The sequence below is a fragment of the Dendrobates tinctorius genome, unplaced genomic scaffold, assembly GCF_039654945.1.
Source record: "Dendrobates tinctorius isolate UK_male_01 unplaced genomic scaffold, ASM3965494v1 ptg000204l, whole genome shotgun sequence".
Taxonomy (NCBI): Eukaryota; Metazoa; Chordata; class Amphibia; order Anura; family Dendrobatidae; genus Dendrobates; species Dendrobates tinctorius.
The window spans coordinates 508,807-533,781 of NW_027361871.1; the positions used below are offsets into that span (position 1 = coordinate 508,807).

Consider the following 24,975-nt stretch of genomic DNA (forward strand, 5'->3'; position numbering starts at 1 on the left):
CCTGATGTACCTAAACAGTGGAAACCCCACACACGTGATCCCATTTTGGAAACTAGACCTGATAAGGAACTTATCTAGATGTGGATGTGTGGTGAACACTTTGAACCCCCAAGTGCTTAACAGAAGTTTATAATGCCCCGGCCTGAAAATAAAAAAAATCATATTTTTTCCACAAACACGATCTTTTAGTCCCCAATTTTTTTATTTTCCCAAGGGTAACATAAGAAATTGGACCCCAAATGTTCTTGTCCAATTTGTCCTGAGTACACTGATACCCCATATGTGGAAGAAAACTACTGTATGGGCACACGTCGGGGCTCGGTAGGGAAGTAATGACGTTTTGGAATGCAGACTTTGATGGAATAGACTGCGGGTGTCATGTCGCGTTTGGGGAGCCCCTGATGTGCCTAAACTGTGGAAACCCCCCACAAGTGACCCCATTTTGGAAACTAGACACCCAAGGAACCTATCTAGATGTGTGGTGAGCACTTTGAACCCCCAAGTGCTTCACAGAAGTTTATAACGTAGAGCAATAAAAATAAAAAAAATCATTTTATTCTACAAAAATGATATTTTTGCCCCTAATTTTTTATTTTTCCAAGGGTAACAGGAGAAATTGGACCCCAAAAGTTGTTGTACAATTTTTCCTGAGTAGGCTGATACCTCATATGTGGGGGTAAACCACTGTTTGGGCACATGGCAGAGCTTGGAAGGGAAGGAGCACCGTTTGACTTTTTCAACGCAGAATCGGCTAGAATTGAGATCAGGCGCCATGTTGCATTTGGAAAGCCCCTGATGTGCCTAAACAGTTGAAACCCCCCAATTGTAACTCCAACCAACCCTAACCCCAACACACCCCTAACCTTAATCTCAGCCCTAACCCTAATGGGAAAATGGAAATAAATACATTTTTTTCTATTTTATTATTTTCCTTAACTAAGGGGGTGATAAAGGGGGTTTGATTTACTATTTGTGGCTGGTTTTTATTTTTGGCAGCTGTCACATGCTAAAAGACGCTTTTTATAGTAAAAATAGTTTTTGCATCACCACATTTTGAAAGCTGTAATTTTTTCCATATTTTGACCCACAGAGTCATGTGAGGTCCTATTTTTTGCGGGACGAGTTGACGTTTTTATTTGTACCATCTTCGGGTACATGACATTTTTTGATCGCTTTTTATTCCGATTTTTGGGACGCAGAACGAACAAAAAACAGCATTTCATGAATTTCTTTTGGGGGGGGCGTTTACACCGTTCCGCGTGCAGTAAAATTGATAAAGCAGTTTTATTCTTCGGGTCAGTATGATTACAGCGATGCCTCATTTATATAATTTTTTATGTTTTGGCGCTTTTCTACAATAAAAACACTTATATAAAAAATAATTATTTTTGCATCGCCTTATTCTGCGAGCTATAACTTTTTTATTTTTTCGCTGATGACGCTGTATGGCAGCTCGTTTTTTTGCGGGACAAGATGATGTTTTCAGCAGTACCATGTTTATTTAAATACATCTTTTTGATTGTGTGTTATTGCACTTTTTGTTCGGCGGTATGATGATAAAGCATTGTTTGACTTTTTTTTCTGAAGGGGTTCACTAAAGGGGTTACCTACTGGGACAGTTTTATAGGGCGGGTCGTTAGCGCCGCTGATTGCGGTGATGTACAATCCTATCCACGGTCATACAGGCCCAAGTCCCGTGGACGGGATAGTACGTCACATGTGAGAAAGGGGTTAAGGAAAACTAAAAATTTTGTAATTAATTTATGCCGAATACTGAATAGGTATCACCTGCCACTGTAATCCTAACTGTGATGATAATGACATGGCTACTAAAAAGTGATCTTTAAAAACAACAGTATATGATATTTTAAAAAAAATATCTTTACCCATGTACATTTATAGAAATTGAAAATTAGTTATTAAAAAAACAATGCAAAGATACTGCCATTTGAGACAATTATTGAGACAGTTTGACAGCTATTACCTTGCACAAACACAAATATTTAGCAAAAGGATGTGTCTGCCTTCATACCTAGAAGTGCCATCCCCAATGGAATTAGTGACATCTTTCACCATAGCAAGAGGAAACAAAAGCTGTTGTCCACATTGAGAGGAAAAAAAAAAAAAAAAAAAAAAAAGGTATTCAGGGTAGCCTCAAAAATTTAATCAAAACGAGAGAACAAATTTCCAAAGCTGCTTATATACTAGGAATTACAAGTGGATATTTCCTGAATGACTTGTTATAAATATGAACTGTGACGATTATTAGGTAGCATAAGAATGATATTATTAGAACAACAAATCGTTGAACAATATATACCAAAATCTGTGGCAGACTCTAGTCTTTCATTAAATAGGCAGCCCATTACTTTGAAAATGGGCATAGGGTGTTCTAAAAATTAAAAACACATACGTACCAGACCCCCGCTGCTCCTTGGTACTGCGGTCAGTGTTCCCTGACAGTGTCTTCACTTCCTTTACTGTCGAGAAGTCTGGTGACCACACTAAGTGACTGCAGCAGCATTTTTTTGAGCTAGTAGAGAACATTCATAAACCCTTTCCTCTGGCTTAGATGAAACATGACCACTGCAGCCAATCTGTGGCTGCAGTGAACACCCAAGGCCTCCCTGGTGGAATAAGAAGAGAGGAGACCAGAGAGAGACACTGGCAGCAGTACCGAGGAGTGGTGGCGTTGTTTAGGGAAGCATGTACATTCTATTAAAACCATGCTTAAAATAAAAACTGGCAGACAACTCCTTGTAATAGGATGCGGATCATTAATGCATGAGTGACGAGTAAAAGTCCTATATGGCTGATCAACTTTAAAACAGCTGTTGGCCTTAGGTCAGTACATGTAAAGCTCACTTGTATCACAAAAAGCTCAAATGGTAGAGGAAAGGTCTAAATTGGCCTTTTCAGCCATCTAAAGTCCTTACTGTATGGCAAGCTTTAGATAAAAAGCGTGGAAAGCATTAAAAAAAAATACCTTGAAAAAGAATCATAATAGAGAAAAATTATTTTCCCTTTTCCAGGACAACACATTGAGTTCTGCACCCACTCGTTGGTCCGGCAAAATGGGATTCAGGTGTATGCACCGACAAGGCTATATGTTATGATGAGTCACCGAAGGAGGAAAAAACAAAATACCAGCTAAGTCCAGAAAAACCAGAGAGGTTGGCAGCTATCGGATTGCAGACCCCTGAACCTATCCACAACAACTAGCAGTAGCCGTGGGGGTTTCCTACGGGGCCCTAGACCCCTTGATCACAGCCGGAGAGCTACATAGCCTAATGACAGAAAGGGGAAAAACTAAACTGCCCCAGAGCAGACCCCAAAGCAATAGGCAGCCCCCAACATATAATGACGGTGAAGCAAGATAAAAACACTAACACAGATAGAAAGCTAGGTTGAGCAAACGATGGGGCCCAAGCTAACTACATAGGACAGGATAGGAAAGCCGCTGTATGCCATCCGCAAAAACCCTATCAAAATGAGCCAACCGACTGATAGGAAAAACAGGCCCTGAAGTCGCTAGGCTTCAAAAGACTATATCAGCACTCAGGTATATTCTGAAGACAGAGCAAAAGATCAACAGATCAGAGACAAAAATGGAATTCAGCTCACCCCCGGCCGGGGATGGCAGAACTCCCAAAAAACAAGGCAAAACAAAAACAAAACTGAAGAGTACAAAGCAGAGCAGAAAAACTTAGCTTTGAGACACAGGAATCAGGCTGGTCTCCAAGAATCCAGCAGGAAAATCACCAGCCAGGAAGAAGGGCGTCGGCAGCCTTATATTCAGTCCTCAATTCCAGCCACCCAGTTATCATCTAGCTGCCCAGGTGTTTGGTAATCAGTCTCACTACCTGCCTTCACCAGAGGAGGGAGTTCATCAGACCTCAATGATGAAGGGAAAAATGAACTCACAACAGCTATAGATATAATGTAGAATTATTTTCAGGTGTGTACGCCTACTGAAGGCAGGTACCCAGATGTAGTAGACTGCGTCTGAGCTGTCGCCTCCACTCAAAAATTATGCACGACAGAGCACACGTTCACTCTCTCAGCACCATTATAGCTTTTGGCTCCATAAGCACATACAGTCATGGACTAAAGTGCTGGTACCCTTGAAATTGTTCCAGAAAATAAAGTATTTCTCAAGTAAAAATATTGCAATTACATATATTTTGTTATACACACATTTATTTCCTGAGTGTGTATTGGAACACAAAAAAAAAAAAAAAAAACAGGAAAAATAGGCACATTGGACATTATTTTACACAAAACATACCGTATTTTCCGCTTTGTAAGACGCATTTTTTTTTCCCCAAACTTGGGGGGAAAATGGGGGTGCGTCTTACAAAGAGGATATACATTACTGGGTGTAGGCCGCAGAAGTGTCTGGCTGTCCGTCGGCGCTGTGGGTGTCTCTGGGTGCCCAGCCATGTCTCCGGTTCCAATCCCGGGGCTCTGGAGACATTTTGCGACAGGCCAGAGCCCCGGGGCTCCCTCTCGGTTCCCTGTTTTGGCTCTGGCAATATGGCAGCCGCCGCCGGGGGCGGCGCATGCGCTGATGGTGATCTCGGGACAGATCTCGAGAGATGAGATCTCAGCACTGAAATCTCATCTCTCGAGATCTCAGTCCCGAGATCACCATCAGCGCATGCGCCGTCCCCGGCGCGGGCCCCAATTTCCGGAGCCAAAACAGAGGGAACAGAGAGGGAGCCCCGGGGCTCTGGCCTGTCGCAAAATGTCGCCAGAGCCCCGGGATTGGAACCAGAGACACCGCTGGGCACGTGGAGACACGGCTGGGCACCCGGAGACACCCACAGCGCCGACGGACACCCGGTAAATGTGGGCAGAGCCCCGGGCTGCTGCACAGACCCCCCTGGCAGCAGTACAGCCCCCCTGGCAGCAGTGCAAGCCCCCCTGGCAGCAGTACAGCCCCCCCTGGCAGCAGTACAGCCCCCCCTGGCAGCAGCACAATCCCCCCCTGGTAGCAGCACGAGCCCCCCTGGCAGCAGCGCAAGCCCCCCCAGGTAGCAGCACGAGCCCCCCCTGGCAGCGCGCTGCACATCGGAGCACCCTCTCATCCCTTCCTGCGGCCTGCAGTATCACCCCACTCCTGCCTCCTCCAGCAGTGACCCTGGGACCCCACTTCACCGCAGCCACCACCCCCGGTAAGCAATAAGACACCTGGATTATAAGAGGCACCACCATTTTATTAAAAAAACGTTTTTTCCTATTTTTCTCCTCAAAATGTGTGGTGCGTCTTATAATCCAGAGCGTCTTATAAAGCGAAAAATACGGTACTTAAAGAATCTCCCTAAAATGGATGGAGACCAGTCACTGACTCATCGCAGCTCCAGAGCATGCAGATATAAAATGAAGCTGGGGATGTACACCTAGATTCAGTGTGTATGCGCGGGGACCTGATAGTCAAGTGTGGGATTTACTGGACGATTGCCGTGACATCGGGGAAGCCTATTCCATCAGGCTGCAATGGGCATGAGTAATTTGAAGAAGACCGTGACTGGAAGATTAGAGAGATTAGAAAGCACCACACGTGTGACTGAAAGACAAGGTGATGTAATCGCCTGAGAATAAATAGTGTTTTGCACATTGCATCACTGACAGGACATTGGGGGCAGCTTAATATTGGAAAAGGACTAGACAGGTTCCTTATAAAGAACTCTTGCCTTTCAGATTGTAAGCCCTCACAGGCAGGACCTATTCTTTCTACCAGCTCATAATTACTGTACTCGTTTTTTATTATTTTACATTACCCAGAAGATAAGGAATAGAAAATGTGTATATCATCTTTCTAGATGTACTCACTTTAGATGGACTTCTTTCTGAGAGTGAATTGCCTCTCCTAGTATTTTACCATTTTCATCAACAACAGCGGCTCCAGTATCATCACAGCTTGTTTCTATTCCCAGAACCACTCTTTGGTAGTTCACTAAAGACAGTACAGAAAATGTTCGTTTTTTAAGCGTCCAATAGTTTTTGCAGAAATTGCAGCATGTTCTACTCATCTTTCAAAGTAAGAGTCTGAAAGAAAAAAGAAAAAAAAACAAACACATAAAACACTTTTTAGGTGGACAGTTTGTCTCGAACAGCAAGTTGCCAGCACTAAAGGAGCCAAAACTACCATTCCCTCGTTTCTGAGTATGCCTAGCCCTGGTAGACCCTGATAAACTATAGGGGGGAAATCAATGAGCAAATAAAAGAGATCAAAAGATAGTGCTTAATGTTATACACTTAAGAGGTTATTATATGCAGACATAGAACCTCTAGTATATCCGATATATAACAACAATCTTGTCTTCTTAGGCATAATCACCCATGGACCAAAAATGCAGATTTCATTAGCTTAATACACTGTCAGAGAGGGCCACCTCACATCTATGAATTGGCTGGTTCCTTATTGTGCCTCCTGATGAACCGTGTGGACGGAGAAACGCATCGCGGCTGGAAGCCAAGTTTGGGTTAACCCCCAGCTGTTTCTTTGGCTTTTTCTTGGCAACTAATATCGCTTATTGCTTTTTGTGGGAACCAATATGGACAAAATCCTGATGTTCCTTGTTTGAACCATGCTATTTTTTACCTCTTGTACATGTTTGTCTGTTTTATTGCAGAGAGATTGTTTTGGCCCTATCTGATAGTATATTAGGCTAAATGAAATGTGCATTTTTGGTCCATGGGTGATTATGCCTAATAAGACAAGATTATTGTTATATATCAGATATACAAGAGGTTCTATGTATGCATATACCTGTTAAGTCTATAACATTAAGCACTATCTTTTCATCTCTTATTTGCTCATTGTTTTCCCACCTATAGTTAATTATTATTATACATTTACATAGCACAATTTATTCCATGGCGCTTTACATGTGAAAAGGGGAAATATAGACAAGTACAATAAACATGTGCAAGACAAGGGACATACAAATATAGAAGGAGAGAGGACCCTGCCCGCGAGGGCTCACAGTCTACAGGGATGGGTCAGGATACACTAGGAGAGGGTAGAGCTGGTTGTGCGGTGGTTCAGTAGACCGAGGATCATTGCAGGCTGTAGGCTTGGCAGAACAGGTGGGTCTTCAGGTTCTTCTTGAAGGTTTCCGTTGGTGAGAGACTGATGTGTTGCGGCAGAGAGTTCCAGAGTATAGGGGAAGCAAGGGAGAAGTCTTGTATGCGGTTGTGGGAAGAAGAGATGATGGGGGAGTAGAGAAGGAGATCTTGAGAGGATCGAATGTTGCGTGCAGGTAGGTACCGGGAGACCATGTCACAGATGTATGGAGGAGACAGGTTGTGGATGGCTTTGTATGTCATGGTTAAGGTTTTGAACTGGAGCCTCTGGACAATAGGAAGCCAGTGAAGGGCCTGGCATAGGGGGGGGAGGCTGGGGAATAACAGGGAGGACAGGTGGATTAGTCGGGCAGCAGAGTGTAGGATGGACTGGAGTGGTTCCAGAGTGCTGGAGGAGACCAGAGAGTAGGAGGTTGCAGTAGTCGAGGCGGGAGATAAGGGCGTGCACTAGTGTTTTTGTGGTTTCATGCTTGAGAAATGTGCGGATCCGGGAAATATTTTTGAGTCTGAGGCGGCAGGAGGAGGCAAGGGCTTGGAGATGTGGGTTGAAAGAGAGGGTAGAGTCGAGGATCACCCCAAGACACCGAGCGGGCGGGACTGCGGAAAGTGAGCAGCCATTGACATTGATGGATAGGTCTAGTGGAGGGGTAGAGTAAGCTGGGGGAAAGATGATGAATTCTGTTTTGTCCATGTTCAGCTTGAGAAAGCGAGCAGAAAAGAAGGCTGAAATAGCAAACAGACATTGTGGGATTTTGGTCAGCAAGGAGGTGAGGTCAGGTCCAGATAGGTAGATCTGCGTGTCATCGGCGTAGAGGTGAAACTGCAAGCCATGGGATTCCATGAGCTGTCTCAGGACGAAGGTGTAGATGGAGAAGAGTAGGGGTCCTAGGACTGAGCCTTGAGGAAGACCGACAGACAGGGGGCGAGGTGAGGAGGTGGTGTGTGAGAGGGAGACACTAAATGTTCGATCTGTTAGATATGATGAGATCCAGAATAGGGCCAAGTTTGTGATGCCAAGAGATGAGAGACTCTGTAGCAGGAGGGAATGGTCCACGGTGTCGAAGGCAGAAGACAGGTCCAGGAGAAGGAGGACAGAGTAGTGTCGTTTGCTCTTGGCGGTTAGTAGGTCGTTAGTGACTTTAGTTAGCGCAGTTTCAGTTGAGTGACGCGGTCGGAAGCCAGATTGTAACCGGTCAAAGAGGGAACAGGAGGAGAGGTGGGAGGACAGTTCAAGATATACATGCTGTTCCAGTAGTTTTCAGCTGTAAGGGAGAAGAGATATCAGGTGATAGTTAGACACAGAGGATGGGTCGAGGGAGGGCTTTTTGAGGATGGGTGTGATTGAGGCATGTTTCAAGGATGAGGGAAAGACACCATTTGTAAGGGAAAGGTTGAAGAGGTGTGTTAGAGTTGGGATGAAGATTATGGCAAAGTTAGGGATGAGGTGGGATGGAAGCGGGTCAAGCGCACAAATGGTGAGGCGTGATCTTGACAGGAGGGTGGAGAGCAGATCTTCTGTCATTGCGGAGAAGCTGGCTTTGGAAAAACAGGGCTGAGCAGCTAAGAGGGGCATTGGGGGCTGCGAGCCAAAGCTTTCTCTGATCGCATCGATCTTCTGCTTAAAGAAGGAGGCAAAGTCTTCAGCAGAAATGAGAGGAGAGGGAGGTGCTGTGGGACGGAGTAGAGAATTGAAAGTGTTGAAAAACTGTTTAGGGTTGTGAGATAGTGAGAATTGTTGTGAGTTCATTTTCCCCTTCACCGTTGATGTCTGATGAACTCCCTCTGCTGGTGAAGAGAGGTAGTGAAATTGATTGGGTTGGGAAGAACCTGTCATCTGAACAGGTGGAGCCTGATTGGACACCCGGAATCACTGAGTGGATATAAGGCAGCCGACGCCCTACAGGGGTGCTGGTGATCCTTTCTGCTCTGAGCTCTTGCAAACCAGTTCAGTACCTGTCTTCTGAAAGCTAAGTATTTGCTCTCTTATTTTTCCATGAGATATTGTCTGTTTACTTAGTGTTTGTGTTCTGCCTGCCCTTGTTGGTACAGGCTGAGCTCCATTTTTGTCTCTGGTCAAGTTGACCTTTTGCTCAGTCTTCAGAATATACCTGAGTGCTGATATAGTGTTTTTGAAGTCTAGTGGCTTCAGGGCCTTTTTTCTATCAGACGTGTTGGACATTATTTTAGCAGTATTTTTGCGGATTGCAGTCAGCATCTTTTCTGTCCTTTCCTATTTAGTTAGTTGGGCCCCATCGTTTGCTCAACCTGTCTTTCTGTCTGTCTTTGTGTTTTCATCCGCTTTTCACCGACAATACATGTTGGGGGCTGTCTATTGCTTTGGGGTCTGCTCTGGGGCAGTTTAGATTTCCCCTTTCTTTCGTTAGGCTTATTTAGTTCTCCGGCTGTGAACGAGGGGTCTAGGGCACCGTAGGAACCCCCCACGGCTACTGTTAGTTGTGTGAATAGGATCAGGGGTCTGCAATCCGATAGCTACCAACCTCTCCGATTTTCTGGACTTAGCTTGTATTTTTGTTTTTTCCTCCTTCGGTGACTCATTTATAACAGAGAATATGAGGGATGCAAAGTAAGTTTGTTTTGTGGCAGAGAGCGTGTACTTGAAGCTGGCAAGGGACTACTTGTATACATTGAAGTGCTTGGTAGAACAGGTTCGCTTCCATCCCCGCTCAGCGGCCCTGGAAACCCATCTCAGTTCTTTGGTCAGGGTCTACCAGGGCTAGTCTGTGACAGCTGTCGCGAAGTGGGGGCGCCAAACAATCGTTTCTTTTAGGGTGCCAACCTCCACTGTTAGGAAGGGATAGCAGGCTAGCATAGCCCTAATACAGGTTATGCAAGATTTTGTACTGTATTGATTGCACTGGGGGGTGTTTTTTTACCTCAATTGATGAAAGTTTCATGTTTTTAAGGGAATATACAGTACAGACCAAAAGTTTGGACACACCTTCTCATTCAAAGAGTTTTCTTTATTTTCATGATTATGAAAATTGTAGATTCACTCTGAAGGCATCAAAACTATGAATTAACACATGTCAAATTAGATAATTAACAAAAAAGTGTGAAACAACTGAAAATACGTCTTATATTCTAGGTTCTTCAAAGTAGCCACCTTATGCTTTGCTTTGATTACTGCTTTGCACACTGTTGGCATTCTCTTGATGAGGTTCAAGAGGTAGTAACTACCTCAGTCACCGGAATGGTCTTCCAACAGTCTTGAAGGAGTTCCCAGAGATGCTTAGAACTTGTTGGCCCTTTTGCCTTCACTCTGCGGTCCAGCTCACCCCAAACCATCTCGATTGGGTGTTCAGGTCTGGTGACTGTGGAGGCCAGGTCATCTGGAGTAGCACCCCATCACTCTCCTTCTTGGTCAAATAGCCCTTACACAGCCTGGAGGTGTGTTTGGGGTCATTGTCCTGTGGAAAAATAAATGATGGTCCAACTAAACGCAAACCGGATAGAATATCATGCTGCTGCAAAATGCTGTGGTAGCCATGCTGGATCAGTATGTCTTCAATTTTGAATAAATCCCCAATAGTGTTACAAGCAAAGCAACCCCACACCATCACACCTCCTCTTCCATGCTTCACTGTGGGAACCAGGCATGTAGAGTCCATCAGTTCACCTTTTCTACGTCGCACAAAGACACGGTGGTTGGAACCAAAGATCTCAAATTTGGACTCACCAGACAAAAGCACAGATTTCCACTGGTCTAATGTCCATTCCTTGTGTTCTTTAGCCCAAACAAGTCCCTTCTGCTTGTTGCCTGTCCTTAGCAGTGGCTTCCTAGCAGCTATTTTACCATGAAGGCCTGCTGCACAAAGTCTCCTCTTAACAGTTGTTGTATTGTTGTAGAGATGTGTCTGCAGCTAGAACTCTGTGTGGCATTGACCTGGTCTCTAATCTGAGCTGTTGTTAACCTGCGATTTCTGAGGCTGGTGACTCGGATTAACTTATCCTCCGCAGCAGAGGTGACTCTTGGTCTTCCTTTCCTGGGGAGGTCCTGATGTGAGCCAGTTTCTTTGTAGCGCTGGATGGTTGCACTGCACTAGGGGGACACTTTCAAAGTTTTCCCAATTTTTCGGACTGACTGACCTTCATTTCTTAAAGTAATGATGGCAACTCGTTTTTCTTTACTTTGCTTTTTTCTTGCCATAATACCAATTCTAACAGTCTATTCAGTAGGACTATCAGCTGTGTATCCACCAGACTACTGCACAACACAACTGATGGTCCCAACCCCATTTATAAGGCAAGAAATCCCACTAATTAAACCTGACAGGGCACACCTGTGAAGTGAAAACCATTTCCGGTGACTACCTCTTGAAGCTCATCAAGAGAATGCCAAGAGTGGGCAAAGCAGTAATCAAAGCAAAAGGTGGCTACTTTGAAGAACCTAGAATATAAGGCTGGTTTCACATTTGCGTTACAGGCCGAAGCGCCGGCCTGCGCACGGCCGCCACTAAGCCCCGCCCCCTACCGCGCCTCCGGTGGTAGCTCCGCCTCCGGGCGCATGACGCTGCATGCGTCCCCTATCTTTATCACTGAGGACGCAGGCCGTGCGCACTATGCGTTTGGCGGCGCCTGCGTCCTTTTGACGGTGCACCGAGAGCAACCAAATTGCAACAGGTTGCGTTTGGCGCTGGTCGGCGCACCGTCAACAGGACGCAGGCGCCGCCAAACGCATACTGCACACGGCCTGCGTCCTCAGTGATAAAGATAGGGGACGCATGACGCATACAGCGTCATGCGCCCGGAGGCGGAGCTACCGCCGGAGGCGCGGTGCGGGGCTTAGCGGCGGCCGTGCGCAGGCCGGCGCTGCGGCCTGTAACGCAAATGTGAAACCAGCCTAAGACATATTTTCAGTTGTTTCACACTTTTTTGTTAATTATATAATTCCACGTGTTAATTCATAGTTTTGATGCCTTCAGAGTGAATCTACAATTTTCATAGTCATGAAAATAAAGAAACACGGGTATTACATACCTGGTAATGTGTTTTTTCATGAGACATGACGGCACCATGAGAGAGGGGATCCGCCCAGCGAGGACAGGAAACCTTCAAGATAAAGTGGCGGCTCCTCTCTCCGCATCAGTTGTTTTACAGATCACGAGAGGAACTCCGCACATTAGTGTACACATAAATCATACATCCTTTACACTACTAAATTTCCAACACCAAGGGAGTGTATAATACTAATAAAGCACCCAACTAATCAATAGCGAGGGAATATAAGGGTGCCGTCATGTCTCATGAAAAAACACATTACCAGGTATGTAATACCCGTGTTTTTCCATTCTACATGACGGCACCACAAGAGAGTTACAGAGATTTGTATTCTCTTTAGGGAGGGATCACTGCTTGTAACACTCTTCTTCCAAATGTGAGATCAGAGGTAGCACATAGGTCTAATCTGTAATGTTTGAAAAAGGTAGATGGAGAGGACCAAGTGGCCACCTTACAGATTTGGTCGAAGGAGGCGTCAGTTCTCTGTGCCCAGGACGTCGCCATGGCCCTCGTGGAGTGGGCTTTTAGGTCCTCTGGAACAGCCCTGCCTGCACTACTATGCGCTAGCATGATGGCCTCTCTCACCCATCTAGCTATAGTCTGCTTAGAGGCTTTAAGGGTGTGTGCACACGCTGTGGATTCTGCTGCGGTTCCGCAGCGGATTTGGCCGCTACGGGTCCGCAGCAGTTTTTGCTGCAATGTACAGTACCATTATTCCTTACTAGATTATGGCCCGATGCTATCGCATCGGGAGGATGCGATAGCATCACACCTCTTGCCATATTAACCCTCAACACACACACTCCTCTCACCTTTCACCATCTCCACTCGCATCCACTCACTCTTTCACTCCACATACGACCCTTTCTCTCTCACTCCATCTCTCATACTCACACAGTCATCGTCGCTGCCCCGACATCTTCCTCCGCCGCGATCCAGGATCCAGGCGTTCTCCAGGCCGCCGACATGTTCTTGCGGGACGCCATCTTGGATTTCGTGAAATCCCGCGATATTAAAGATGGCGTCGCCGCAACAGGTCGCTGGCGTGGATGACATCGGGATCCAAAAAGATGGCGTCGGCGAAATCTCGCGAGATTACGCCGACGCCATTTTGGATCCCGATGTCGCCCACGCCAGCGACATATTCTTGCGGGACGCCATCTTGGATTTCGTGAAGTCCCGCGAGATTTCGCCGACGCCATCTTTTTGGATCCCGATGTCGTCCACACCAGCGACATGTTGTTGCGGCGACGCCATCTTTAATATCGCGGGATTTCACGAAATCCAAGATGGCGTCCCGCAAGAACATGTCGGTGGCCTGGAGAACGTCTGGATCCTGGATCGCGGCGGCGGAGGAAGATGTCGGGGCAGCGACGATGACGGTGTGAGTATGAGAAACGGAGTGAGAGAAAGGAACGTATGTGGAGTGAAAGAGTGAGTGGACATGAGTGGAGGTGAAAGGTGAGAGGAGTGTGTGTTGAGGCGGTGTGGTGTGTTGAGGGTTAACATGTGCGTGTGTGTGGTGACGTCACCGGTTACAACTGGACGGAAGTTGTTACAACCGGAAGCTGGTTAGGGCATTTTATTATTATAGATGGGAATAAAAAACCGCAGTGCAGACAGTGCGGATTTTTCCGCGCAGTTTTCCTGCGGTTTTGAAACCGCAGAAAGAATTGACATGTCAATTCTTTCTGCGGATTCCGCTGCGGTTTGCCATCTCCTCCATTGTGGAGATGAAAAACCGCAGGGCAAAACCACAGAGCAATCCGCAGGTAAAACCGCAGGTCTTTTGACCTGCAGATTTACCTGCGGATTTTACAAAATCCGCGCGGCCAAATCCATACCCCAATCCGCAGCGTGTGCACATACCCCAAGGCCTTTTCTTGCCCCCTGGTATGAGACAAATAGGGCCCTCTCTTTTCTCCAGGGTCTTGTCATCTCTAAATACTGTAGGATACATCTCCTAACATCTAAGCAATGAAGTCTCTCCTCCTTCTGATTACCGGGGTTAGGACAAAAGGATGGTAAGACTATCTCTTGAAACCTAGGAAATTTTGAAACCACCTTGGGAAGGTATGCTGGATCTAATTTTAACACAACTCTATCGTCCATGACCTGAGTGTATGGCGGGTCTGCATGTAAGTCCCCAACTTTACGGGCCAATGTGAGTGCCACTAATAAAGCTGTTTTTAAAGTCAACACTTTTTCTGACGTTTCGTTTAGCGGTTCAAACGGACTTTGACAGAGATGATAGGACTAAATTTAGATCCCAGGGAGGAGGAGTAGGGGATGGGACAGTCAGCGCTAGTACAGGCCCGGATAAACCTGGCCACCCATCTATTGTTTGCCAGGTCGCAGTTGAATAAGGCTGCCAGGGCTGAGACATGTACTTTGAGGGTGCTAACAGCTAACCCCAACTCTAAACCTTTCTGCAGAAACTCCAGTACTGCCCCTATCGGTACTTCTCCCTCCCGTTTTGGGCCTGAGGTAGATAAAAATTTTCTCCATACCCTTCCATAAATTGTTGTAGTCACTGGTTTTCTGCTACTGAGTAAGGTGGATATTAACCCCGCTGAGAAACCTTTTTTCTCCAACAGTGACCTTTCAGATTCCGGGCTGTCAAATGCAGCCTGGACTTCGGAGGGTGATTGAAGGGACCCTGTGCTTGAAGGTCGTGGTCCTCTGGGAGCCCCATGGGTCCGTCACCGACATCACTCTCAGACAGTAGAACCATAGTCTTTTCGGCCAAAAGGGAGCTATCATAATTACTCTGGCTTGGTCCTCCCTGATCTTCCTCAGAACTGCTGGAATGAGGCATATTGGAGGGAAGGCGTACAGGAGACCTGGTGTCCACTTTATCCTGAAAGTGTCTACTCCTAATGGCCTGTCTGCTGGACTTAGGGAGCAGAATTATTGAACCTTCCTGCTGGTTTTTGAGGCGAAGCAATCTATGATGGGTTTCCCCCACATATGCACAATCCGTTGAAAAATGGACTCTTTTAGGCACCATTCTCCTTGTCTCAAGTGGTTCCAGCTCAGAAAGTCTGCCTTCAGGTTGTCTATGCCTCGAATATGCAGGGCTGATAATGAAAGGAACTGGTGTTCTGCTAGAGTCATGATCCTTTCTGCTATTCGCATCAGGGACTGAGAACGGGTGCCCCCCTGGTGGATCACATATGCGACTGCTGTACGGTTGTCTGATAGGACTCTCACATGATGTCCTCTTAGGTGTGTCAACAATCCTTCCAGCGCCCTTTCGATGGCTAGTAGCTCGCACTCATTTGAGGATAGATTTCTTTCCTCCTGGGCCCAGGGATCCTGGAGCCATAGTGTGTCTAGATGGGCCCTCCAGCCCCAAGGACTGGCGTCCATTGTGACTACTTTGGAGGCTGTGTATGTCCAAGGTACTCCTCTTGGAGAGGACTCTATCTGTAACCACCATCTGAGTGACTGGAGTACAGGGTCCGGGAGGGTGAGCTTCTGCTCTAACTGCCCCTGAAGCCTAAGGTCGTTTTGTAGTACACACCACTGAAGTTCTCTTGTGTGAAACTGGGCCCATTTCACTGCTGGTAAGAAAGAGGCTAGGGACCCCAACACTGACATGGCCCTTCTCAGAGTCATTTCTGTTTTTTTTTTATGTTGCCATGATTAGATTTTTGATCTTCTCTTCTTTCTCCTCTGGGAGGTGACACTCCTGTACCACCAAGTCCATGGTTAAGCCCCAAAAATTCTGGATCATTGCTGGTTCCAGTTTGGATTTTTTGAGGTTCAGTTGCCAAGCCAGGGTCTGTAGTGTCTCCATCACTATTTTGACTTGTTCTTGACAGTGAAATTTCTTCCCACTATCAAGAAGTCGTCCAGATATGGTATCACCAGTGTGTCTGTTTCCCCAAGATATGCTGTGACCTCTGCAATTAATTTTGTTAAGACTCAGGGGGGCTATTGCTACACCAAAAGGGCAAAGCCCTGTATTGAAAGTGACGCCACTGAGACATTATCTGGACCGCCACTCTGAGATATTTGCGGTTTTGTTGCCGGATCGTGACATGATAGTAAGCATCCTTGAGATCCAGGACTGCCATGTAGCACCGAGGAAAGAGGAGTATCACCGCTGACCTTATTGTTTCCATCTTAAATGATGGGACTATCAGATATTTGTTGAGGCCTTTCAAATTTATAATCGTCCTCCAGGAATTGTCTGGCTTTTTTATAAGAAATAGGGGGGAGTAAAAACCTTCCTTCTTTTCTTTTTCAAGAATTTCTTCCAGGACATGTTTTTCTAGAAGTGATAATACTTCCCCTTCCAGACTTTCTTGTTTTTCTTGAGATGACTGTACTGGAGTCTGCATGTATCTTCGTGGCGGCCAGTGGTGGAATCTTAATTCCAGACCCGACCCTACTATTTGTTGGATCCAGGTGCTGGATGAGATCCTCTCCCAGGCTGGGAGGAAGTGAGAGAGCCTTCCCCCCACCTGAGAAGGACCGTCACAGAGGGTTTTTGGCGTCTTTGGAGGGCTTGCCAAAATAGAAGCCTCTCCCACCTCTGGATCGCTTGTCAGAGTTGTTTCTGTCTCGATCCCTGAACTGCTGTCTTCTGAATTTTCGGCCCTTCTGAAAGGAGCGCCGAAAGGCCTGAAATGGCTGTTTTGGGAAATTCTTTTTGTCACCGGCTTTCTCCAATACATTATTCAATGCTGGTCTAAACAGGAAATTTCCCTCACATGGCAGAGAGCAAAGTTTCATCTTTGCCTGAGTGTCCCCCGGCCAGCATTTGAGCCATACTGCACAGCGTCCTACATTGGTTAAGGCTGCTGACTTTGCTGCTAGCCTGGCTGAATCTGCTGAAGCCTCAGTGAGAAAGACTGCCGCTGCTCTGATGGCCGGCAATGCATCCAGAATAGACTCCCTGGGGACTCCTTGCTCTAGCTGATCCTCCAGGTTGTCCACCCATATCTTTAGGGACCTAGCCACACAAGTGGCAGCGATGGCGGGCCTTAGTGCCCCAGCCGAGGCCTCCCAGGCTGTTTTAAGACAATGGTTTGCCTTTCGGTCCAGAGGTTCTTTTAGAGAACCTAGATCCTCAAAGGGTAGGGAGGATTTCCTGGTGACTTTTGATATCGCTACATCAATTTTTGGAGCTATATCCCAGGACAAGGATGCCTCTTCCTCAAAGGGGTAACTCCTTTTTAGGGAATTGATTATCTGGGACTTCTTCTCTGGTTTTTCCCACTCCCATTTTAGGAGTCCTTCCAGCTGTTCATCAATAGGGAAGGCTCTACGTTTTTTCTTTCGTAGTCCACTAAACATGAGTTCTTGAGCTGTCTTTATTGCTCGCTCATCTACCAGCCCCATGGTAGACCGGATAGCCTTTATAAGCTTATCTGTAGCTTCTACTGGGAATGCGTCTTCCTCGTCAGAACTACTATCCGAATAGTGGGTTTTATCTCAGTCATCCTCTGACCCTGTGGAGTCCTCCTGAGAGACCACTGAGGGACTGGATCTATCTCTTGTTTTGCTATCCGTATCCGCTGATTGTAATGACCTCACTGATTTGCAAACCTCTGTTTGAATTAGGGATCTCACACTGACAGAGAATGAGGGTGTCTCTTCCGCTACTGTCTTCTTAATACAATCCTGGCACAATCTTTTATTCCAGGATGCTCCTAGAGGACAATTGCATAAAGGACATTCTTTATTTTTAGTTTTTTCCCTACTCTTCTTAGGGGCCTCCTATACTCCACCCCGCCAATGTATGTAAAAGAGGGGAGAGAGGAGACAAGAGAGAAAGAGAACAGACATTAGAGTGCTGGACTTTCTCGAAGCTCACTCACCACTCGGACGCTTCACAGAACGGGTACCGGATCTGGAGGCTGACTGGTCTTCTCACTCCCAAAGAGACTAGGGACCCCTCCTTTTTGCGGCGATGGTCCGCCCGTGCACTGCCCGAACAGCTCCCACTGCTGCTGCGGCGTATCTGGCCCTTCTCCTCTGAGCGCGACCGCCTCTCCTTCTCCTCCTGGCGCGGCTGCAAGTGTTCTGGTGAAGGGCTCTCCATTCTATAAACTGCTTAGCTGCTGCTGCTGTTATGTGATGAGGGCAGTCACATCCAACCCAATAATGGTGTGGTGACGCCTGCCAGCACTTCCTGTTGCCTTTAAATAGCAGCATTTTTTTTTATTACTAATTAATTGGCACACCTGGTTGATCCTGCACCTGCCGGCCGCTTGCGCCCCCACGCCTGCGCACTATAGCTTGCCTATGCGTGCACCCGGCAACCACATCTGGTGCGCGCCACCGGTACCTGCGCCCCCCCGGGCGTACGTGACCCGAAAACAATGCCCGCGCGCACATGGTAACCCGATGCGCGCCTGTCATGTGGCCGCTTGCTGTGCGCGCTCTCCCTGCCTGCCGGGTGTCGCGCTCCACTTCCGGGTTGCCAACATCTACTTCCGGTACGCACACCACTAGGTGGGCGTACCCGGACCTATTCACAGCTCTAGTCCCGTCATGCGCGCTTCCAGTGCACGCGCCTGTGCCGACTGCCCTGCACGAGCGTCCCCCTCAGCAGTGCGTACCCGGCTTCCCTTCCGGTGCGCGCCCGGGACTGTTGCGGCATTCCCACGCCATCGGCTGCCATGACACCTGCCCCCTCATACCTGTGTTCTCAGGACCCCTGCCGACCAGCTGTCACCTGGAGAAAATATGGACGTCACCCTGGCCACTGATCACAGGTACTTGGCTTGATTCCAGGGTTCACATCCCATGGGGTCTGGCCTCAACATGGAGGGTACACATATGTGGCCTCCAAGGAGCTTTACTTCTGCCCGGGCACCGATGTGCCACACGTGCTGCATGGCCACCATATGTCGACAGGGAGGGAGCACGGAAAGTGGCCTCCGTGGACTTTTATGGGGTATATCAGCATCTGGGAGGGTACACCACATGTGGTCTCCAGGGCATCCAACTTCACCCGGGCAATTTGCCTCACAGGCTGTGGCCATGCACTCGCTCGGGGGGGGGGGGGGGGGCATAGGAATATATGGCCCCCGAGGCGACTACTGGTACCTGGCGACTGGTGTAGCAGACCAGTGCCTGCCGTTAATCACCCGACCCAGGCATCCTCTTCTTTCTTCAAGAGGTTTTCATCTTGAGGGTTCCCCATCGAGGACAGGAAACCAACTGATGCTGAGAGAGGAGCCGCCCCTTTTATCTTGAAGGTTTCCTGTCCTCGCTGGGCGGATCCCCTCGTGGTGCCGTCATGTAGAATGGAAAAAACTCTTTGAATGAGGTGTGTCCAAACTTTTGGTTTGTACTGTCTGTTAACACTTCACTAGTATACTGCATTAGTCTTACAACTGTTTTTGGATTATGTAGCACATTTTGAAAGCATCACACAAAAAAAATAAGAAGATGGAGATTTCCCAGCCTCTCCTAGCAGTCAGTGAAAATGTTCACTATAATATCAATGTATTGACCTTTTTTAAGCTAACCAATTCACTTAAAGAGAAAAGTTCTTTCTGCAAAATGGACCAGCATAGGATGACTTTTTTTTTTTTGAAGGCCAATGGTCAAAAAAAAAAAAAAAAAAAACAAGCATGACTTGCCCCATAGAATGTGGGAAACTATGATCTGCGTGAAGGGGAAGAGACTTTTACATTGTAAGTCTATGGAGCGCCAGAACAATGCTTTACTTCCCTGCCCAAAACCCATCCCTCCAAGGCAGTGGGAGGAGAGAAGATGCCAGGCACAGTGCAGAGCGGTAGAGTATGTAGCCCAAGATCGGTCCCTCCAGGGCAGCGGGAGGAGAGATGATGTCGGGAACCGTGCAGAGCGGTACAGTATATAGCCCAAAATCAGTCCCTCCAGGGCAGCGGGAGGAGAGAAGATGCCAGGGACAGTGCAGAGCGGCAGAATATATAGCTCAAGACCTGTCCCTCCAGGGCAGCGGGAGGAGAGAAGATGCCGGGGACCGCGCAGAGCGGCAGAGTATATAGCCCAAGACCTGTTGTCATTCCAGGGCAGAGAGAAGCTGCTGGGGACAGTGCAGAGTGGTAGAGTATATAGCCCAAGATCGGTCCTTCCAGGGCAGCAGGAGAAGATGCCGGGAACAGTGCAGAGCGGTACAGTATACAGCCCAAGACCTGTCCCTCCAGGGCAGCGGGAGGAGAGAAGCTGCTGGGGACAGTGCAGAGTGGTAGAGTATATAGCTCAAGACCTGTCCCTCCAGGGCAGCGGGAGAAGATGCCGGGAACAGTGCAGAGCGGTACAGTATACAGCCCAAGACCTGTCCCTCCAGGGCAGCGGGAGGAGAGAAGCTGCTGGGGACCGTGCAGAGCGGTACAGTATACAGCCCAAGACCTGTCCCTCCAGGGCAGCAGGAGGAGAGAAGCTGCTGGGGACCGTGCAGAGCGGTACAGTATATAGCCCAAGACCTGTCCCTCCAGGGCAGCGGGAGGAGAGAAGCTGCTGGGGACCGTGCAGAGCGGTAGAGTATATAGCCCAAGACCTGTCCCTCCAGGGCAGCGGGAGGAGAGAAGCTGCTGGGGACCGAGCAGAGCGGTAGAGTATATAGCCCAAGACCTGTCCCTCCAGGGCAGTCGGAGGAGAGAAGCTGCTGGGGACCGTGCAGAGCGGTAGAGTATATACCCAAGACCTGTCCCTCCAGGGCAGTGGGAGGAGAAGCTGCTGGGGACCGGGCAGAGTATATACCCAAGACCTGTCCCTCCAGGGCAGCGGGAGGAGAGAAGCTGCTGGGGACCGTGCAGAGCGGTAGAGTATATAGCTCAAGACCTGTCCCTCCAGGGCAGCGGGAGGAGAGAAGCTGCTGGGGACCGTGCAGAGTGGTAGAGTATATAGCCCAAGACCAGTCACTCCAGGGCAGCGGGAGGAGAGAAGCTGCTGGGGACCGTGGAGAGTGGTAGAGTATATAGCTCAAGACCTGTCCCTCCAGGGCAGCGGGAGGAGAGAAGCTGCTGGGGACCGTGCAGAGCGGTAGAGTATATACCCAAGACCTGTCCCTCCAGGGCAGCGGGAGGAGAGAAGCTGCTGGGGACCGTGCAGAGCGGTAGAGTATATACCCAAGACCTGTCCCTCCAGGGCAGTGGGAGGAGAGAAGCTGCCGGGGACCGTGCAGAGCGGTAGAGTATATACCCAAGACCTGTCCCTCCAGGGCAGTGGGAGGAGAGAAGCTGCCGGGGACCGTGCAGAGCGGTAGAGTATATACCCAAGACCTGTCCCTCCAGGGCAGTGGGAGGAGAGAAGCTGCTGGGGACCGTGCAGAGCGGTAGAGTATATACCCAAGACCAATCACTCCAGGGCAGCGGGAGGAGAGAAGCTGCTGGGGACCGTGCAGAGCGGTAGAGTATATACCCAAGACCTGTCCCTCCAGGGCAGCGGGAGGAGAGAAGCTGCTGGGAACCGGGCAGAGCGGTACAGTATATACCCAAGACCTGTCCCTCCAAGGCAGCGGGAGGAGAGAAGCTGCTGGGGACCGTGCAGAGCGGTAGAGTATATACCCAAGACCTGTCCCTCCAGGGCAGTGGGAGGAGAGAAGCTGCTGGGGACCGTGCAGAGCATATACCCAAGACCTGTCCCTCCAGGGCAGCGGGAGGAGAGAAGCTGCTGGGGACCGTGCAGAGCGGTAGAGTATACAGCCCAAGACCTGTCCCTCCAGGGCAGCAGGAGGAGAGAAGCTGCTGGGGACCGTGCAGAGCGGTACAGTATATAGCCCAAGACCTGTCCCTCCAGGGCAGCGGGAGGAGAGAAGCTGCTGGGGACCGTGCAGAGCGGTAGAGTATATAGCCCAAGACCTGTCCCTCCAGGGCAGCGGGAGGAGAGAAGCTGCTGGGGACTGAGCAGAGCGGTAGAGTATATAGCCCAAGACCTGTCCCTCCAGGGCAGCGGGAGGAGAGAAGCTGCTGGGGACCGTGCAGAGCGGTAGAGTATATACCCAAGACCAATCACTCCAGGGCAGCGGGAGGAGAGAAGCTGCTGGGGACCGTGCAGAGCGGTAGAGTATATACCCAAGACCTGTCCCTCCAGGGCAGCGGGAGGAGAGAAGCTGCTGGGGACCGGGCAGAGCGGTAGAGTATATACCCAAGACCTGTCCCTCCAGGGCAGCGGGAGGAGAGAAGCTGCTGGGGACCGTGCAGAGCGGTAGAGTATATAGCCCAAGACCTGTCCCTCCAGGGCAGTCGGAGGAGAGAAGCTGCTGGGGACCGTGCAGAGCGGTAGAGTATATACCCAAGACCTGTCCCTCCAGGGCAGTGGGAGGAGAGAAGCTGCTGGGGACCGGGCAGAGTATATACCCAAGACCTGTCCCTCCAGGGCAGCGGGAGGAGAGAAGCTGCTGGGGACCGTGCAGAGCGGTAGAGTATATAGCTCAAGACCTGTCCCTCCAGGGCAGCGGGAGAAGATGCCGGGAACAGTGCAGAGCGGTACAGTATACAGCCCAAGACCTGTCCCTCCAGGGCAGCGGGAGGAGAGAAGCTGCTGGGGACCGTGCAGAGCGGTACAGTATATACCCAAGACCTGTCCCTGCAGGGCAGCGGGAGGAGAGAAGCTGCTGGGGACCGTGCAGAGCGGTAGAGTATATACCCAAGACCTGTCCCTCCAGGGCAGCAGGAGGAGAGAAGCTGCTGGGGACCGTGCAGAGCGGTACAGTATATAGCCCAAGACCTGTCCCTCCAGGGCAGCGGGAGGAGAGAAGCTGCTGGGGACCGTGCAGAGCGGTAGAGTATATAGCCCAAGACCTGTCCCTCCAGGGCAGCGGGAGGAGAGAAGCTGCTGGGGACCGAGCAGAGCGGTAGAGTATATAGCCCAAGACCTGTCCCTCCAGGGCAGTCGGAGGAGAGAAGCTGCTGGGGACCGTGCAGAGCGGTAGAGTATATACCCAAGACCTGTCCCTCCAGGGCAGTGGGAGGAGAAGCTGCTGGGGACCGGGCAGAGTATATACCCAAGACCTGTCCCTCCAGGGCAGCGGGAGGAGAGAAGCTGCTGGGGACCGTGCAGAGCGGTAGAGTATATAGCTCAAGACCTGTCCCTCCAGGGCAGCGGGAGGAGAGAAGCTGCTGGGGACCGTGCAGAGTGGTAGAGTATATAGCCCAAGACCAGTCACTCCAGGGCAGCGGGAGGAGAGAAGCTGCTGGGGACCGTGGAGAGTGGTAGAGTATATAGCTCAAGACCTGTCCCTCCAGGGCAGCGGGAGGAGAGAAGCTGCTGGGGACCGTGCAGAGCGGTAGAGTATATACCCAAGACCTGTCCCTCCAGGGCAGCGGGAGGAGAGAAGCTGCTGGGGACCGTGCAGAGCGGTAGAGTATATACCCAAGACCTGTCCCTCCAGGGCAGTGGGAGGAGAGAAGCTGCCGGGGACCGTGCAGAGCGGTAGAGTATATACCCAAGACCTGTCCCTCCAGGGCAGTGGGAGGAGAGAAGCTGCCGGGGACCGTGCAGAGCGGTAGAGTATATACCCAAGACCTGTCCCTCCAGGGCAGTGGGAGGAGAGAAGCTGCTGGGGACCGTGCAGAGCGGTAGAGTATATACCCAAGACCAATCACTCCAGGGCAGCGGGAGGAGAGAAGCTGCTGGGGACCGTGCAGAGCGGTAGAGTATATACCCAAGACCTGTCCCTCCAGGGCAGCGGGAGGAGAGAAGCTGCTGGGAACCGGGCAGAGCGGTACAGTATATACCCAAGACCTGTCCCTCCAAGGCAGCGGGAGGAGAGAAGCTGCTGGGGACCGTGCAGAGCGGTAGAGTATATACCCAAGACCTGTCCCTCCAGGGCAGTGGGAGGAGAGAAGCTGCTGGGGACCGTGCAGAGCATATACCCAAGACCTGTCCCTCCAGGGCAGCGGGAGGAGAGAAGCTGCTGGGGACCGTGCAGAGCGGTAGAGTATACAGCCCAAGACCTGTCCCTCCAGGGCAGCAGGAGGAGAGAAGCTGCTGGGGACCGTGCAGAGCGGTACAGTATATAGCCCAAGACCTGTCCCTCCAGGGCAGCGGGAGGAGAGAAGCTGCTGGGGACCGTGCAGAGCGGTAGAGTATATAGCCCAAGACCTGTCCCTCCAGGGCAGCGGGAGGAGAGAAGCTGCTGGGGACTGAGCAGAGCGGTAGAGTATATAGCCCAAGACCTGTCCCTCCAGGGCAGCGGGAGGAGAGAAGCTGCTGGGGACCGTGCAGAGCGGTAGAGTATATACCCAAGACCAATCACTCCAGGGCAGCGGGAGGAGAGAAGCTGCTGGGGACCGTGCAGAGCGGTAGAGTATATACCCAAGACCTGTCCCTCCAGGGCAGCGGGAGGAGAGAAGCTGCTGGGGACCGGGCAGAGCGGTAGAGTATATACCCAAGACCTGTCCCTCCAGGGCAGCGGGAGGAGAGAAGCTGCTGGGGACCGGGCAGAGCGGTACAGTATATACCCAAGACCTGTCCCTCCAAGGCAGCGGGAGGAGAGAAGCTGCTGGGGACCGTGCAGAGCGGTAGAGTATATACCCAAGACCTGTCCCTCCAGGGCAGCGGGAGGAGAGAAGCTGCTGGGGACCGTGCAGAGCGGTAGAGTATACAGCCCAAGACCTGTCCCTCCAGGGCAGCAGGAGGAGAGAAGCTGCTGGGGACCGTGCAGAGCGGTACAGTATATAGCCCAAGACCTGTCCCTCCAGGGCAGCGGGAGGAGAGAAGCTGCTGGGGACCGTGCAGAGCGGTAGAGTATATAGCCCAAGACCTGTCCCTCCAGGGCAGCGGGAGGAGAGAAGCTGCTGGGGACTGAGCAGAGCGGTAGAGCATATAGCCCAAGACCTGTCCCTCCAGGGCAGCGGGAGGAGAGAAGCTGCTGGGGACCGTGCAGAGCGGTAGAGTATATAGCCCAAGACC

General features: G+C 49.9%; 1 protein-coding gene across 8 annotated transcripts in view; it reads right to left on the reverse strand.

Annotated features, from left to right (window-relative positions):
- Window positions 1-24,975, reverse strand: part of LOC141057365 (tRNA N6-adenosine threonylcarbamoyltransferase, mitochondrial-like) — a 212,344-nt gene that overhangs the window by 178,528 nt on the left and 8,841 nt on the right. For all 8 annotated transcript variants that reach the window (XM_073553949.1, XM_073553951.1, XM_073553953.1 and 5 more), the window contains exon 2: window positions 5,836-6,051. In XM_073553949.1, the coding sequence (XP_073410050.1) occupies window positions 5,836-6,035 (200 nt within the window). In that variant the 5' untranslated portion in view covers window positions 6,036-6,051. The remainder of the gene's footprint in view (window positions 1-5,835; window positions 6,052-24,975) is intronic.